Source organism: Cebidichthys violaceus, unplaced genomic scaffold (genome assembly GCF_023349555.1).
Source record: "Cebidichthys violaceus isolate CVI_PGR_0920_01 unplaced genomic scaffold, fCebVio1.0.p SCAF_3, whole genome shotgun sequence".
Classification (NCBI taxonomy): domain Eukaryota; kingdom Metazoa; phylum Chordata; class Actinopteri; order Perciformes; family Stichaeidae; genus Cebidichthys; species Cebidichthys violaceus.
In genome coordinates, this window is record NW_027176483.1 from 7,997,088 (window position 1) to 8,015,813 (window position 18,726).

Consider the following 18,726-nt stretch of genomic DNA (forward strand, 5'->3'; position numbering starts at 1 on the left):
TTTCCCTCTAAAATGTGGATTCTAATGTTCTCAAGCTTTACTAATTTTAATTAAAATATTTAAATTTTAATAACTGTGTCCTTTTCTGTTTTTATGATCGATCACTACCAACAATTTTTTGTCTCTTTTAGAACTTGGTTTCTTCAAATTCATTACTTTGATAAATTTAAAAACTCAATTTTCTTTATATTTCACAATTCCCCAGATGTATATTGTGACCCTTTGGTGTTTTTTAGCTAAATCTAGCTGCACCTGGACCAGCTACAATAGTTAAATAACAATAACAATTTAATAATGAGTACAGCCATCAAATAAAATATCTTGTTATTAAGTACTTTCCCATTTGAAGTGCATTTTGCAGATGTTCTTTTCTTTACACTTTTGAATGCACTTATAATGGAGTTGTTTGTTGTATAGGTACTTTCACCTAAATTAAGGTGTTGAGTACTTCCTACACTGTACTGTACTGTATATACAATAGGTGTGTGATTTACCCTTCTATAAAACATTATAGAACATACAGACCCAAACTATTTGAAAAAAGACATTTATTGCTACATTATCATTTCGACACATGCCTGTAGGCTACTTCATACTGTACACATACTGTACATGTTATGATAGGAGTATTACAGATTATTTTTGATAATTATTTATTATTTGTTCAGCAGAGTGATAAGCAAACAAGACGTCAATTATTCTGTAATACTGTATTGCTCAGAGCATGACATGTGGCTACATCTAGTAAAACTGCACAAAAATGTAAAAGTAAGTAAATAAAGAAATTATGAAATGCACAATATTTGTATAAAAGATAAGTTACATAACTTAGAAAAAAATGTAATGTTCTATGAAAAACTTAAACATGCAAAGAGCTTCGGCTACGTCTGAAGAGCAATAATTACACTGAGAAGAGGATGGATTCTGTCCACCGGTGTATCATTAAGTGTAATCCTGTTAACAGGGCTATAACACAAATTTGTAACAAATATACAGATAACAGATGATGCCCACGTGTTAAAAGAACATTCTCGGAGATCTGTTCATTCACAGAATGGTCAAACTCCTGCAATACTCACACAAACGCTCACACACAACAGCTCACACACTTACTCTCACTCACACACACACACACACACGCACACGCACACACACACACCACAGGACAAATGAAATCCGTTGTCTGAACACACAGATGTGGGAATGTCGATCCTCTGAGCTCGGTGGAAATCACGAGTGTACGTGGTGAATAGTGATACACTGTAAAAATCAGTCCGAAAGTTATCCGGCTCTGCCAAAAAATCAAAACTGCAGATGACCCCTCATCACTACTGGGTTTCATCCTTTCAGATATATTGAAAACAGACAGAAAATCAATAAATATACAAAATATGTACAAAACATCTGCAGCTTACAATGCATTTGTCTGTTACAAGTAAAGTTTAGGCACAAAGTTAGACTGATGATTGTTTAACGGAGAGGTCGACCTCCGAATTCAGAAGAAATGCTGGACCTCCAAAACAGCTGGATGTTTCCTGGGATGCTCTTCACTCAAAATCTGAGACACAGAGATAATGACAAACATTAGACCTTTTATATAAACATTATTAATGTTGAGTTCTTTCCAAATATGGTTTGGTAGTGTTAACATTTGGTCAACAACAATATCAAAAACATGCATGCCATGTTTTGGAAAATGATTAAAGTTTATCACAGATGTACGACTGTATAAGTGTAACTGTGTAAATTGATGTAATCTACTTTATGCTGGATTTGATGCCGTTGTTATCAGATAATCAGAGGTGGCCCATGGGGTTCGCTGTGACTGTCCCACTGGGATTGAAAGCGAGATGCATGGACTGTGGATCGGTCATGAGTGCAGACGCCTTCTCTTCCTCTCTCCTCCGCAGACACGCTGCCTTCGGGTTCAGGTTCCTCTCTGTGGGATTCAACAGACAATGAGTTAGCATCTGACTAAATTTAAGAAAAGAAGCTGAAGATGCGTGGTAGTACGTGGATATTATTCATTTTCATCCTCTCTGTGTAATGCAAATTCAGGACTTTTAGCTCTGAGGAAACTGTTGGAAAATATTTTGATGGATTTTGCATTGGCTGTTGACCTTTCAGCCATTATAGCTCTCAGCGTATCACTAATTATTGTTGTGACAAACTGCTGTCATGGTGGCTTTAAACCTGCTCTAATCAATATTTGCATAGATCAATTTGATTACATGTATTGTAAAATATCTCTTAGTGAGAAACCCCCGGACAATTTTCACCAGACTGCTGTTCTTCTCCGCTCATGTGGAGCATTTTAGCATCTTTCAGCTCATTGTTTTTGATCTTGTAAACTGTAATGTTTTGGTTCACTCTCTCAGCTCTCATCAGTGTAGTTTTTGGCCATTGTTGTTGAAAAGGACACTGCACACTACCTGCCCAGCACCAAAAATTGCTGGTGAACATAGTGGAGCATTAAGCTGCCAAAGATATTTCCCTCAATAGTTGGTGGGCACTGAAACAGAGCTAAACAGAGAGTGAAAATGAATTCTATGAACTCTACTCCAGCATAGTATTACAAACGGTTTTGAGATTAGTAATGCTGTTTACATTAAATTCCTTGACCTATGTTTGTTATGTAACTTAAGAATAGTAGCTATTCAGAAGTGAAAATTAGTCATCATCAGTCAATTAGTAATTTGTTGTGTTGTGGTTTCAGAATGATGAAAACAGATAGAGAACAATTAGATACAAAATGGTAAACTCGCAAACTATCATGTTTTTCCCAAATTATGGACAGATGTTTAGGCATTCTTAGGCTTGGAAATTAGTGCATACAAAAATATCCCTGGTGCAGAGTGTTAATAAGATTAATCAGAAATATGACCCCAAATAAATGATAATGATGCCCAATGTCTGCTAATTGTATAAAAAGTCAACTGAATTGACCCAAATGTCGGGATAAACTGCAGCTAAAACATGTTTAGAGTCTATAACCAGCTGGTTAATCTGCTACACCGGCTCCCTACCCCTTGTTGTAGGTTTCTATCTTATTGTCACATTCGCCTCTACTCATTTGACTTTACAGAGACACAAAGCCCCATCTGAAGAAACCACTGACCTCTGACTTGTTGTTCCAGGCTGAGGATCACTGACACGGCCTGGTGCAGCACCAGCAGCTTGGTCTGGGGCTTCTCACTCTTCAGGTGCAGCTGAACCATGTGACCCAGCTCCTTGAAGGCCTCGTTGATGTCCCGCACACGCAGACGTTCACGGGCGTTGTTGGCCATCCTCCTGTCGCGCTCACGCTCGGCCTTCTGCTCCGGACTCAGATCTTCGTCCCCATCCTCATGGATACTACAACACCAAAGAGACATACATGAGAAGATGCTGGTAAGGATGCTCATTTATCTATTCTTTTAAACATTTATGTTTTTAAAGTGGATATTCAAGTGGATCTAAGAGCTTCAGTGGTCTCACACATTAGAGCAGAGTTATACTGTGGATCTCTCTGCCCTCTGCTGGTCACTGAGCTAACATCATGTTATTGAATCTCCTACAGTTATTTAATATCTTCGTTTGTTCTGTGAAAAGGGCTTATATGTATATGTTGACAATGTCATGTGATCAGGCAAAAAATTAATTTATAAGAGTATTTATTTTTGAAAATCATTTTTTCAAGATGATCCTTTCTCAGTCCATAACCACTGATGGTCAAGAGATGCACTCACATTTAAAAAAGAAAAGTTTTATTTTCAATCATTGTCTCATTCAATTTTAATAAGAATCCAAAACAAAGACAAACGTCCAGTAGAGAAATTGTTGCTGGAGGATTGTCCCCATATGTCGACATCGATTTCCCTCCACTAGATAATAGATATAAATAAAAAGAAAAGATGTGCTCCAGCATCACAGCTGATGTCCTGAAGTGACCTCTGAAACTCGAGACACCACAACAAACTCTCAAATTAAACTGTGAGGCTCTCAAGATGTTCAGTCTGGTTTGAACGATCTGATGACTAAAATAGAGCTGAAACAATTGTTGATTAATAGTTGAAGAACAGAATATTATTGGGCAACTCATTTTGATAGACAATTAATCGTAAAAACTGTTGGTCTGAAAGTAATGTGTTTGTATCCTCCTGAACTCTACGGGCTTGTATGCATTTATTTTCTCTATTTAATGGTCTAAATAATTAAATAGAAAAGAAAATAATCAAAGCTGCAGCCCTAGTTACAAATAATAGTACCTACTAAGTGGAACTAACTAAGGGCTGTAACTCCTGTAAGGCCTGTTTTGTATTTTAGTCTTAATGGCTACCATGGACAGTGGTAGGATACTAAAAATATAACCCCACTACCAAAAATACACCTTCTTAACATTCCTCTTTCTTCCCTCATTTAATTCACTGTAACATGAAGAAGAAAGATGAGGCAGAGCTAAATAGGCTCGCCTGGACACAGCTGCCCTTCACATCAGGGGGTCCGACAGCATTTTAAATTGGTGAAAGAAGATGTCTATAATTCTTGCCTTTTTACTACTTTACTGTCACAAAATACATTCTTTCTCAATTCATTTTTTTTCCATTGTAGATTATTAATTATGCACACCACACTTGTTTCAGCACAATGAGTCCACAAGAGATTCAGCAGCTTAAAAACCAAACAGTTTTTTCTTAATGGGTAAATTCTATTTTGTATACTGTGTGTGTGTGTGTGTGTGTGTGTGTGTGTGTGTGTGTGTATGTATATATATATATATATATATATATATATATATATATATATATATATATATATATATATATACACTTAGCAGGTAAATGGGCTGTTTACCTGTTACTTCCACTGTTTTCTCCTCGTGTTTTGAGTTCGCTCTCATCATCTGATCTCTGGCTGTCAGAGCTGTGACTGGTGTGCATCATCTCTTCCCTTTCCCCGCTTTCCATCTTCAGCTCCAGATTATTCTGAACTCCAAGACCTCCTGTGGGAGATCACACAAAATAAAAAAAATATATATATTAAAGCTGCAAGAGCTCTTAAGTATGTATGGCTCAAAGGTTCAACAGTTCAGATATAGGAGGTGAAATATGCAGCAGCCTCTACCTCCACTTTGCATGGGCTGAAGCGGGGTCCTCTGTCTGGCTGAGTACGGATGGCCATTTTGTGTGCGACTCTGGAAGGCTGAGTGGTTGTTGTTCATATTGACAGCTTCAACCTTTACGACAAACAAAGAAAGGGATGAGATAAGGGAAATATTCATGTGTTCATGAGACAGCAAGCCTGGCTCAGTCACATACTAGGTCTACACAACTTTTAGATCCAACCAATGGCAAAGAAGTCACAGAACCAACATCTGCCTCCTTGTTTCCGGGTAGATCTCCCGCTGTACAGAATTAATTTAATCTCGGACAATCTTAATCCTTCCCTTAAAACTACTGAATACTCTCTACACATACCATTAATTCTCTCCAGGAATGATGATTCACTTCTAACAGACACATCATTTGGAAAAATAAAAGTGAGTGAATTTAATACCCCCAAAGGATTAGACTTAAAAAACCCATTCCCCTGCATATACTTCCACTCCAGCTGGGTCAAAATCCCCTGGTCTACTGAAAACATACTGGAGTGGGAATTTTTACGATGCATGCGACCCTCATCACCCCACAGTGGAATTAGAGTCCGCACATACTGTACGCTCTCCACACAAGGGCAATGCGTCACAGCCCTCTCCCATTGTGCTCAGTTTCCTATTCTAAGGACAACAACCTTTACATGAGGAAAACATGCAGACATAGCAAGTGGAACATTCCTGTAACTGAACACCAGCACACACACACACACACACACACACACACACACACACATACGCACAACATGGGGTTTCCATACACGCTGCCCTCTCCTTCCTTAAAAACTTCAAAGAAATGGTTGTTTACCATGGCTGAAGTGTGGCAGGTGAGCGGCAGAGTGCTGGCAGATCCCAGGTGGCTGTGGAGGTTCTGGTTTAGCAGGCCGTGGATGTCAGAGGGCAGGCCGGCCGTGGGGCCCACAGCGTGGTTCCTCAGGACGTGGATCACATCGTCCAGTCTGTCCAGTCGGTCCTCCACCTGAGACTGCAAACGCCAAGACACAAAAAGTTATTTGCGGTATTCGTCAATCAGGACACAGCTTATATACTCAATTTTTGTTTTGTCAAATTTTCAGCTCTAAATTCATTCTTTTAAAAAAAGAAAAGGCTGTTTTTGTGCTCAGTTGTGACAAAAACAGTCAAGTAAGTCACAAAGTAACAAAGAAAGATATGTTTTAATTTGAATGATAGAAACCTCAGGGAAATAGTTCATTATTTTGGGAACTAGAATTATTCACATTCTTGCCTCGAGCGATCTGACAAAATTGATATCATATCTGTGCATTAAATATGAAGCTACAGCCAACAGCATGTTAGCTTAACTTAGCATTAGGCTGGAAACAGCTAGCCTGGCTCTATTTCTTGCCCAGGTGCAGTGACTTCCTGGTCTTTTATCAACAAACTGTATGTGAAAGATTACTTTTCTCTGTTTGCCCTCATTTGTTGCCATTTGCAGTCTCTTCTGGATGTAATTCTCTTTGAAAATAGACTGGTTTGTTAAGCAAACAATTTTTACTATAATTATTGTTGTATTGGTATTTTCATAATAGTCCAAATTTTTCCAGGTATGTGAACATACTAATTTATTTATTCATTATACTGTTAATTATTGGTTTTAATATACTTAAATATATATATTCCAGGTATTGCATATTGAATATATTATCCCTCTCAGACGTACTTCATTATATTTGCCGCAATGCTTGTGTATATATATATATATATATATATATATATACACACACACACACACACACACACACACACACACACATGTATGTGTATATATATATATATATATATATATATATATATATATATATATATGCTCATATTCTCTATAGGACAGAATAATAATTTAATAATATTAAACTTCAGGAATGTGATATCAAATTAGATCTTTACCAATGATATAAGTGAAGACTCATAGTGCGGTGACACTGGTGCCTGAACTGAACTCCGGGGCCACATGTTGGTACCTGAGAGAAAGAAAAAAAACATATTAGACCATAAAAGGGTTGAAAAACACAGAATGTACATACATAATTTTTCCCTCTGGGCAGCAGCTATAGCAGCACGTGTTACTCCAGTTTACCTGCATGTTCAGCTGCGTTCTGCAGCGGGGACGGAGACCTCACTGGAGTAGATGAGCTGGAGGGGAAGCTGCTGCTGGTGTGATCGGGGGAATAAATCTGGCAGCAGGCAGGGAGAGAGAGAAGGAGGGGGGGGGGGGGGGGGGGGGGGGAGTCAGGCATGGATCATTTTGAAAGCACAACTTGTCATTTCTGCGTGAGGTTTTACAGCTGCTGCCACAGCCTTTGGAGCAGGCTCGTAACATGAACTAAACTCATCAATTCTGGTCATTTTACTAGTCAGCAGCCAATAAAAAGTCCAGCAGCAGGAGCTTAGCCCTTCGTTATTATGCACTGGTCTGTTACAGGCAGGGACAAAGCACTATTTTCCTTTTGCATTATAATGCTGGGGCTCTCAGGGCTTGGTCTGACGCTCTGCTCTGACTGTTTGAACATAACACGGCATAGATGAGCCGTTCTAATTGGATTGAGGTGGTGCATACTTACAGAGGCCAGAGCTTTGCCCAAGGTGTCGCCCGTCTGTGACCCTCCTGACACATGTCCCTTGTTCCCTGAGACTGAAGGAAAAATACCCATTGTAAATGATCACAATAGAGAGCAGAAGAACCTAGGTTGAAATAAGCGTTAAAGATTATTTTCTCCATTTCCTCACCTGTTGAATTCTCTGAGGTGTTGACTGGCGGAGTGTGTGGCGCTGTATTGTTGCGGTGAAAAGTGGACATTGGTGGGAGACCCCTGTTCATCTCAGCAGCCATCACTGACTGTGGAGAGTAGTCCTGAACAGTAAGCAGACACACACTATTATTATTATTATCAGCTGGGGTGAAAGGGCACTGTGCTGTCAACATCCAAGGTCCTGGAGGTAAATCTCACCAGGTGACTGTGCTGTGGTGGCTGCAGGCTGCTGTAGCTCCCCGGCTGTGTTTGGTGGTTTGTGGCTGCTCCCAATGCACCTTCATAGCCCTGCTGGTTCAGCCCATTTACAGCGTTCCAGATGTCAGGTGAGTTGCTCATCCCCTCTAAAATAAGTAACAATATGTTAAAGCCTGCACTGGAACAGCATCTCAAGCAGCTAGTCAAGTCATGAAGCTTGATGGAAACAATGAATCCCTATCTGTCAGTCAATACAAACATCCATTTCCCCTAAGAATGATATTACTTTGTTGATCTTCTGGCTTTTTATCAGGTCCAATTTTAATCACATTATAGTTTTTGACCAAATACTTGAACTTACTGACTGTTTTGGTATCCTTGCAAAGTCATAGTACTAATATTTGTATATGTCCTTAGATACCACTGGGGCTGGGCAATATATTGATATTATATATAACTAGATACTTGAGAGACTGTACTGTTTACAGTAAAGTGACGTAATTCTGACATTATCAGACACTTCAAGCTGTTCTATTATTTGTCTTTACCCACTGAGTCATTATATGCATATAACAGATGATTATTTATCAAAAATCTCATTGTGTAAATATTTTGTAATATTTAGGATTTTTTGAGCTCACCAAAGAAGGTGCTTGCAAACACATTGCTGTGGGCCTTGTTAGACGGATGTGAAGATGAGTTCTGGTTGATGTCGTCATTAGAGGGAGACTGCCCATAAACCTAAAAAGAAGAGAGTATTTAAGGCTTTGTTAACTTTGAACCATAACATAATGTACACAGAAAAATATTTTCTACGTGTCTGGAACATTCAAACCAATCTTACTGGCACAACCGCGTGAATACTGTGAGTGTGTGCTGAAGCAACAGTATTATAAAAACAAAGCAGAGCGCTGATGCACACTTAAAGCTATTGCGATAATCCATAAGCTGCAGATCCATGCACCTCCTCATCCGGATTTAGGAACCATTCACCATGAGAAATCCCGGCCCTAATCATGATCAGGTTCGGCTGGCTTCAGAAGACTGGGATACAATTCCCTCACAAATATAAATTAAATTACAGGCCTTCTCACACTTTGTCCTCAGAACGAAACCAAACAGGGAACTGAGTGTCTCCCTAATGATCCACTTCTGGAGGAAACAAAATATTGTAAATAGCAAATAGATCTAAGAATGTACCTAAAGATACCATTGGTTTTAATTGTAAAGCACAAGGCCAGAAAACTGCACATATGCACACAAAACCAACACATGCTCACTCACTCAAACACACCAAGAGGTCTGGGCTGCACCTGCACCTCCCTCGATTGCTTTGATGTGCCCCAGGAAATGAAAATAAACCTCCCTGCACAGCATCAATGGGGTGTCAGTTACCCGGACGACAAGTTCTGTAAAGCAGGCTATTAAAGACTCTCTTGAGTATGCTTGTGCAAGCACACTCACAGGCTCACACGCACACACACACACACACAAAGACACACGCAAAGACACACGCTCTTAAGCCCACATACACACACACACACACACACACACACACACACACACACACACACACACACACACACAGCCGTGACCCTGGCTGGCATGAGTCCCATGGTGATTGTGGGCTAGGCCAAACAGAGGAGCCCCTGCCGACACTGGGCCCGTCTGAGCCGCCATAGGCAGCATATGGTGGAGGATAAAGCCAATTGTCCTCCTTACCATCAGCATAGCAGGCGACCCGTTAATAATGGTCACACCCCCGCCCCAGCACGCCCTCTCTGGCCCCCGCTGGAGAGGGGCCGTCACCATGTCATCTTCTTTTAACATAGCATTGATTTAGGAGCCATCAATCACTGCATCACAAATGATAAGGGACTCTTTTTAACAAATAGAAAGCACAATTAATAGAGGTTTGAAATACTATAAAACCTTCATATTAGCTTGGAGTAATCATTTTTAACATGAGCCCTTATTGACAACCTATTAAATGCATTTTAAAAGTTCTTTTAATTTAGAAATATGTAATATATGTAATGAACAGCTACACTCTTTTCCTATTGTAAATGCACAGAGCATTACCATGCTAGATGAGTGAAATATCAACTTGCTATTCAGGCCCTATGCTGTGCTCCACCATGGCCAACTCCAGCCACATGCAACCAATTTTCTGCCTCTGTGATCCACGATGTCTGGATATGGTTAGTCTCACAGAGATCAAAGCTGCCTTTGATAATGGCAGCAATGGTGGAGGGACTGCACTGCTCCAACATAGCGGGGTTTAAATCAAATAGAAATAGCAGCAATCTGCTTCATGTCAAGATGTGTTCTGCTGCTAGGCTTGACTACACGGTGCTTAGAGAACAGGAAGCACGAGTCTCACCGGTGCATTTTAACACGAGTTTGTTAAAAACCACAAGTGAGAGAGGTGTTACTGAATGATACAATTATTCTAGGTGCTTTGCATGCTTTAAGTATTGTGATCTGTGTGTAATCCTGATTTTTTTATTGTCATGAAATGGCATTCTTATGTGGATTAAAAGCTGTTAAATGGAACCTAACACACAAGTGACCAATGGGCCTCCTAGAGATTTTTACCTTATAATGTTACACAAACTCTTGTCCTGCATTAGATCTGGCAAGTTGCAACCGCTGAACTTTAAACAAGAATAAGCTTCATACCATGTGCTCAACTCCTGAAGGAAGTGACAATGACACATTCAGCACAAATCATTGACATGACCACTCCAAAACATCAAAACCTCTCTCCCACGGTTTCCCACTCCCTCTCTCTCACACACACACACACACACACACACACACACACACACACACACACACACACACGCACACACACACACACAAAGAGAGAAAGATACACACATGCAAACCAGACAGATGAAACAACCTTATATCCCAACAAATGTTCTGAGTACGAAACATCCCCTATGATTCTGATAAGCCTCATTAAAAAGGTGTATATGCAAAATGAGAATATGTTAACTTATAACATGTTGGGTGTCAGTTAAATAATATTCTCTTCAACCACTATTAACAAATACAGATGAAAAACTGTGTTTCACTGTTCAAGTCAACAAACAAGCAGAACATTTGAGAAGACAATTAAAGAGTGCAACAGCCTCATCACACTGACATGTGCCATTTATCCTCTGAAAAAATAAGATAGAAACATGCATAAGAATTGTACTCACTGGTTTCATGTTGTAGCAATACATCAATGAGTTGTTGCCTGTGCCGGAGACAGGATGAGCGCAATACATAACTCCGTCTGGTTCAGTGCAAGGCTCTCAATACCACAAGCAGCTCGTCTGTCCGTATCTTTACTCATGTGTATGTAGTCCACATGCACTCCTTCCCCTAACCTACCCCTGCTGGTCATGTAGCTACCCGCAGACAACTTATGCAAATAAGGGCTGGACCATTGCAGGCAGCAGAGAGGGGTGGCCAATGGTTGATGCTATTATTGTACTTACAAGCCTGTTCCACAATATTATAAGCAGTGTTTTTCTTTTTTATCAATAAAAAAGAAAAGAACAAACATAGTCAGGTTGAAGTTTTTAGTGTTTAGTGTGTGTTGACTATTAAGGAATCTGTTTGTGCAAAATGGCATAAAGAAAATATCTTGTTGAAATCTGGGAATTCCCCCACCCACGCATGATCAAACACCTTGACCACACCAGAGAAAAGAGGAGGAGAAAAAAAAAGCCATCAGCAGTGTGTGTGTGTGTGTGTGTGTGTGTGTGTGTGTGTGTGTGTGTGTGTGTGTGTGTGTGTGTGTGTGTTGTTCAGCTGTCATCCTCCTTCTATGACTTCCTATGTTGGTGTGAAATCATATGCAAGCAAGCTCAGAAAACCCTGTAAGCAGTGACGATGCCATGAAGATTATCTCCTGCTGAACAGGTAGAGGTTTCCAGTAAACAGAGGCTAACACACCCCAGTCTGACCTACATGCACAAATAGATCCAAATCTTTAGTTTGTAGGCACGTGTGGCGTGCTGACCTCCTCCAGCGGCCGGGTTAAAAGTTATTTATACTGTAGCCTGTCTGGGTGATGTTGATGCTGTTCATGTAAAACACTTAAACAGTCAGACTTCCTATTTAAGATTAAATCCACTGTCAGCTGCCCTGGTGCTGAAACTGCCAGTGACCTACTGCATATGCAAACAAACCCCTCAGACTTCAGAAAACTCTCATTAGGGAAGTGAACTGCCTGAACTGCTCATGTTTAAATACTTTAACAGCCAGAATAGACGGTGTGTAAACAGTACAAGCCCGCTGTATTTCGTGCAGTATTCAATGTGTTACATAAATACGGTTCGCCAGAGAGGAAAAAACAACACACTGCAGTATGCCACACTTTCCTGGCAAGCCTTTTTGTCCCAGAGAGACTCACAAGAATCCAATCAAATAATTCCCACTGAGACAGCAGCACAGTCTTTATCGTGACCCTCCAGTGTTTACACTGAAGCCACATGACTGTGTGAATGTGGAATACTTACCTATTTCCGTTTAAGTCTTTAACCAAATGTATGCTGTGGTTTCCCAGGGTTTTACTTTTTATGCATATTGGGCGTAGTTTCAAAATAGCCAACCTATATGTTAAAAAAAATGAAAGCACTGATATTATTAATGAAAATATCCATCCCTAAATTATAGGAAGACTATTTAAGCAGCAGGACCGTGATAAGGAGACCAGTGTTTACTGGGAGAAGAAACGGAAAGCAAACTAATCTAAGAGCAGAAAGAAACTACCTATTGTCTGCTGGTTTAAATCTGTCTGAAGTTGAGCTGCAGTCCACTCAGCTTCCTTAAAGTCAAAGTCTAATCCCGACTATCCACGCTAGTGTTAACTGGGTTAGCAGGTCACCCTCTTCATCTTCATCAGAACAATTGTTTGTGGACATTTCCTTTTTCTTCTAGTAATAGTGTCTGTCCTAAGATTATTTTTTTAATTAAGTTAGGATAGATGTTATTAAAAGGAAATGTTCTTAATGCGGGTGTCTTAAATTAATAACAACAGTCAGGATTTATACAAGTGGTGTTTCAGGAACACCAGTGGCTACTGAATGACCTTTTCCTCTGACAGAGATCAGTTCTCCTATCTGACACACTAAGCATGCAGAACACACACACACACACATCTTAGGTAAATGATCCAAGAGCAAATATATGCAGTCCCCTAACCCTGAACTTTGCATCAATCTTAGTTAATTGCAGTCTTGTCAGGAGTGCGATTATTCAAACAGGTAATGCAAATGTTAATGAGTTCAAATTTGCATATCTTTATTTTCCCATGGTTGAAATGTCATTGGTTATGACGCTCTACAATGAAGAATGTCACCGCTGATGCCCCCCTGATATGTTGTTGGCCATTAAGAGGCCAAAAAAGAGCAACTGAAGGGGATGGAGGAGACATAAATAAGGAGCCGGGCTCAAAATACAAGAAAGGAAATGGAGACTTTTACATGCCAACAAATAAAAACACATGCAGGCAATCACGTCATCATAGCAGCCCAAGGTTATCAAAATTAATTTTATTTGCAGAATATATCAGTGAGTGGCATAAAATCTGATTCTGTTCAATTTTGATGAGGCCAACCAATGAGAACAAAAAGAAAACATATACCCCTTTGAGTCTGAAGTCATGGTTGTCCTTTTACTGTAAGATATGCTTTTGTGCATCCTACGCCTGCAACACACATTGTTAGTGTTGCTGGCATATTGCTCATCGTCATGCGCCTGATTTGACATGGCTTAAATAACTATCTTCCTGCCAGTGATTGGCATTCACACAAGAAGGGGTGAGTGGGACTGGGGAGCAGATGGTGACATTCCACATGACCAAACTGATCAATCAGCATGCTGGGACGCAGGTGCAGCACAGGCGGGCAGCACCACACCATCTATTTCACCATCTACGGGGCACAAACACATGGGCACCAATCGTGGCACCCTGAGGGTCTGCATGCTCCTGTGTCCCGCTGTGCCAAGGTTGATGACATCAGAATTTCCCATCCGCTCTTCCACAGGACGCCAAGAAAATGGGGGAGAAGAAAAAAAGACGCTGTATAAACTCTGCAATAACAGCCCGGCCTGGGATAGGTTGTGTAAGTGACGTCAAAGCCAGGGACTCCCATACTTCACCCTGGTACTGAATAGATGAACCAAAAGAAAGCGTGGACAAAAGAACCATCACATTTTGGAATTATCAGTGCTATTTTGGGATTTGATAACATTATTTGAATTAAATTTTCAAAATGTCTTCCTTGTTGCAGGCACACAGTGGATCCTAATTGTTAGGTTTAGCTTATACAAAAAAGATAGCAATGCCTTTGATTACTTTTACGGCTGCAATTAACAATTATTTTATTTGTATTATTCATTAATCTGCAGGTTGTTCTTTCAGTTAATCAATAAAAAAAAATGTCTCTGTAGAAAATACAAAAAGGAATATACTGTTATTGTTTACCATAAGCCAAGTTGATGTATTCAAATTGGTTTGTTGGCCCAATAAGCACATCCTTATATTTTAACAGCTGGAACAATAAAATGTTTGCCAATTTTCCTGAAAACATGATTCAAACAATTGAACGTTTGAATCATTCTTTTAATGGACTATTTATCGACTAATCTCTTTCAGCTCTAGTTTATTTCCTATCAATTTAAACAACAAATTCTTTGAGTGAGCACTTGAGTACTTGAAGTAAAAGTAGGTTAAAAATAGGTTGGTTTACACTGTACACTAACCGTATGATTTTCTTACAGTATTTTGTTTCTTCTGAAGCAGTTAAAACCGGAAATATCTTTAAATATTCTCCTTTAGAGGACATGTATGTGAATGCATTATAAAAGCAAACTGGCCTACTATACACATGCATGCGTGTTGGCTGTGGTGTTTGATACCTGCTGGCGTGACTCTATACTCAGGATCTCCTGCATCTTCGGGATAAGACCTGAGCACGGCAAGCTGATCTTATAGTCTGGCCTGAGTCCTGGAAGAAGTGGGGGTTGTAAGAGGATTGGAGCAGCCATGGTTGCCTGGTGCACGTGAGAGCCAGACTCACCAACCTCTGCACCACAGTGACCTCGCTGTCCCACATTCACCAGAGTAAAAGGAGAAGACAGGTAGCTTCAGGACACTGCCAGTCTAATGCGTGACCTGCTCAATTTCCAGGGAGCAGCTAATGAAATCTACAACAAACAAATACATTGTGTTTGAGGACACGTGTCTAAGTGTGCTAACATGTACTGTATATTTTAAACTTCAATATACAGCAAAAGGTACATAATATTAGCTGTAATTGCATTTCTCTTAGAACATAATAAACTGAAAAAATAAAATATAACATTGATTATTGCGAATGGTCCTTGTCAGTTTGTCTTTATATATTTCTTTTTATACAATATGTGTTGTTCTATTTTAGTTATATTTAAGTAGTTTTCCCTGCACGTGTTTGTTAAATATGGCAAAGCATAATGTGAAATAATTCCTCTAAAAAGTCATATTTTGTGTAAAAAACATAAGTCGACACATTACTATCAACTAAGTAAGCAACATTGAGGAGGTATTGTAAATTGGTCACAAAAATGGCAACAACTTTGTAAGAGTGTTGTGTAAATCTTAACATTCTGAAGAATGAGCAAGGGCAAAGACTGCTGAGATGAGACCTTCCAGCCCAAATCAGTAGTGACAGGAGATTGACAGTGAAATAAATCAGTCCAGAATAGCCAGCAACCGAAGGTCAAAAATAGAGTGAGAAAACAATGACTAACAAGGAAACAACATTTTCTTGAGATTTAGATGAAGTGTCACTGTTCCACACCTCCGGTGTTGCTAACAAGACAGCAAATGATGAGGTTTGAGGGATGTGTGTGTGTGTGTGTGTGCGTGTGTGCGTGTGTGCGTGTGTGCGTGTGTGCGTGTGTGTGTGTGTGTGTGTGTGTGTGTGTGAGATACGTTATGGAGAGAAGAAGAAATTGTCAAGAATATGTAAATGTTGTATTACATCAGCAATAATAAAATAGACATTGTGGTGATCCGATCCTGTTATTACATGAGACAATGTTTACAATTTCAGAGATGGTTCCAAAAACACCCAATGACTTTTATTATAGTTTTCAAGTTTAAAAAATCTAAATTAAATTATTATTTAAACGATCAATGAAATCTTTATTTGAATGTCATACACCAGAGGTTGCAATGCTCATAAGACCCTAGATTCTGCATAGAAGCATAGTATATCATATCAGATATGTGTAACATTTATAGCTGCCCATACAAACATTATGTCTCACATGGCTTCCTCTTCATATGTCCCATAATTTGTGGCAATTGTTTCTGCTCTCCAGGAAACAGTTAAAGTTCTGTTCTGCATAACATCTCTGTCTGTCTATCTATCTCCTAGTACGATCCCCCAAAACCACAGCTTAGTTTAAGATCCAACACAAGATGTATACAGTTGAGTATGTAGGTATCAGTATTAAACCAAAATGTAAATGTTTTGTTTTTTTTGGCATCAACTTTCTCCTAAAATATATGACTTTTAAGAGAAGGTTTATGATCACAACACCAGTATAAAGCAATACTTAACATACACCTCAGGTCTTTTTATGTCTCAGCTAAAGAACAATATCATCAGCATAGTGAGGAATAAATACCAGCTGTAAGATTAGGGGCTCAAATTCTGTAAGCAACTATCAGTAATTCACTTTCATGCATTTTATTTATAAAATGAATTAATATTTAGCACATCAACCTGCATCACTATAGATAGAGAGTGTTGGAAACAAAACCATTATCTGATCATTAACCACGTTACTGAATTTGGAGAATAATCAGAATCAGAACCGTTTATTTGCCACGGAATGTTGCACATACAAGGAATTTGACATGGCGGGTGGTGCATTATATTAAACAATCAACAACATAATGTCCTCATTCACACAGTAAGATGCTTTCTGAAACTTTTAAAAGCTGCACGGTGGATGTCCCTACTTGTGTTCTAGCATTAGTTGTAGGTAGCAGTTCAGTTATCTTCTAACAGGCCAGATGTTTTAGAATAATGCAAAAGTTTATTGGAGAATATTTTAAACACACCTGTTAAAAGACTCATCACTCTCCAATATAAAGGGATCTTGTGTCATTTTTGTGAATTATGAATCAGCTTTAAAAACTGATTCGTGCCAAACAATGAAGCGATATGATGAAGATTATACATGATAAAAAAAAATGAACGTGGTGTAATAAGAAGCTTCACTAGTCAGGTTTTTCCTTAATCTAGCTCCATCATCTTCAACCTAATACTGGCTTTTAACTGATTACAAAAATATATAATATATCCATATTATTTAGAAATACGGTGTCCTTGTAAGACAAAAACACACCCAAGTGGACAATTATCACAACAAAATAAATAATATTCTCATTTTCCAGAACACTCTGTTTTAATACTTCCAGTCTCTCATTTTTGTTACTAAGCATTGTTTTATATCTTGTGTCCTCTTATTTATACCATTACATTGTGTGAGGCCACATTACTGTCAATACTTCAAAATGTAAGACGTTGCCATTCATGGTGTATAAGAGACGTTTAAATAAGTGAAACATTAAACCAAAACATTTGTCTCACTTGTTTGTGGGTGTGGCTTCTTCTTGGTGTGTAAGCAGCTCATCTGAGCATGAGTGACTTCACTTAAATCAGGTTCTGATTGAAGGCTGTAACAACTGAACCTGCTCTCCAATAAAACCACGGCAGAGAGATGCATACACACACACACACACACACACACACACACACACACATTTAGTCCTTTAAAATGTAAAAGGGGGTCAATTATAGTTCATTATTTTTAGCGGTGGTGGAAGAAGTACTCTGATGTTTTATTTAAGTAAAAGTAGCAATGCCACAGTGTAGAAATACGCATTGACCAAAAGTAAAAGTACTCAATATGCAGAATGGCCCATTTCAGAGAATTATGAAATTATGAATTATGATGCATATGTGTAAGCATCACTAATGTTCAAGCTGTCAAAGGCAGGTGCGATTTCAACTGATTGCTGGGTATTTTTAATAATCATAATATCATAATATTTTAGGAGCTTATATTTTGGTTTTAATATTCTGAATCTGCAAAGTAATTAGTAAGTAAAATCATCCAAAAAAAATGTAGTGGAGTAAAGGTATAATAGTATTAAAGTATTATAAAATGGAAATGGAAAAAGTACAATGATCAAGTAAATTACATTCCACCATGGATTTTAAGTTTGTATACCTCGATGTGTGACCTGGGCCCGTGATGTCATGTCAAAGATTCGTCATCAACTTTTGTGGACAGTTTCGTCACTGCAGAAGACAAACACAAAAGCAGTCACATAAAGAGACATTAAATAAACAAAACTGGAGCAGAGCAACTACACGCCCTGAAACTGAACAAACTGAAACCAAGAAGCAACGTATGTATTTATGTATTATTCCCTCTTGTTCCTCTTGTTCCTGTTATTCTTATCTTAACGGGTATTAAGTCATCCACGTCACTGTATACTTGTCCATACATGCCTTTCGTGTGTGTGTGTGTGTGTGTGTGTGTGTGTGTGTGTCTATTGCTGTC

General features: G+C 39.0%; 1 protein-coding gene across 1 annotated transcript; it reads right to left on the minus strand.

Moving 5' to 3' along the window:
• Positions 1-531: 531 nt before the first annotated feature.
• LOC137881851 (transcription factor 12-like) lies at positions 532-11,474 on the minus strand. Its single transcript, XM_068724002.1, has 13 exons — positions 11,310-11,474; positions 8,739-8,838; positions 8,098-8,243; positions 7,877-8,000; positions 7,711-7,781; positions 7,227-7,323; positions 7,037-7,110; positions 5,940-6,116; positions 5,104-5,215; positions 4,834-4,981; positions 3,119-3,354; positions 1,762-1,939; positions 532-1,558 (listed from the first exon to the last, which is right to left on the minus strand). The coding sequence occupies exons 1-12, from the start codon at positions 11,376-11,378 to the stop codon at positions 1,797-1,799; spliced, it is 1,497 nt and encodes a 498-aa protein (XP_068580103.1). The 5' UTR covers positions 11,379-11,474; the 3' UTR covers positions 532-1,558; positions 1,762-1,796.
• Positions 11,475-18,726: the final 7,252 nt, after the last annotated feature.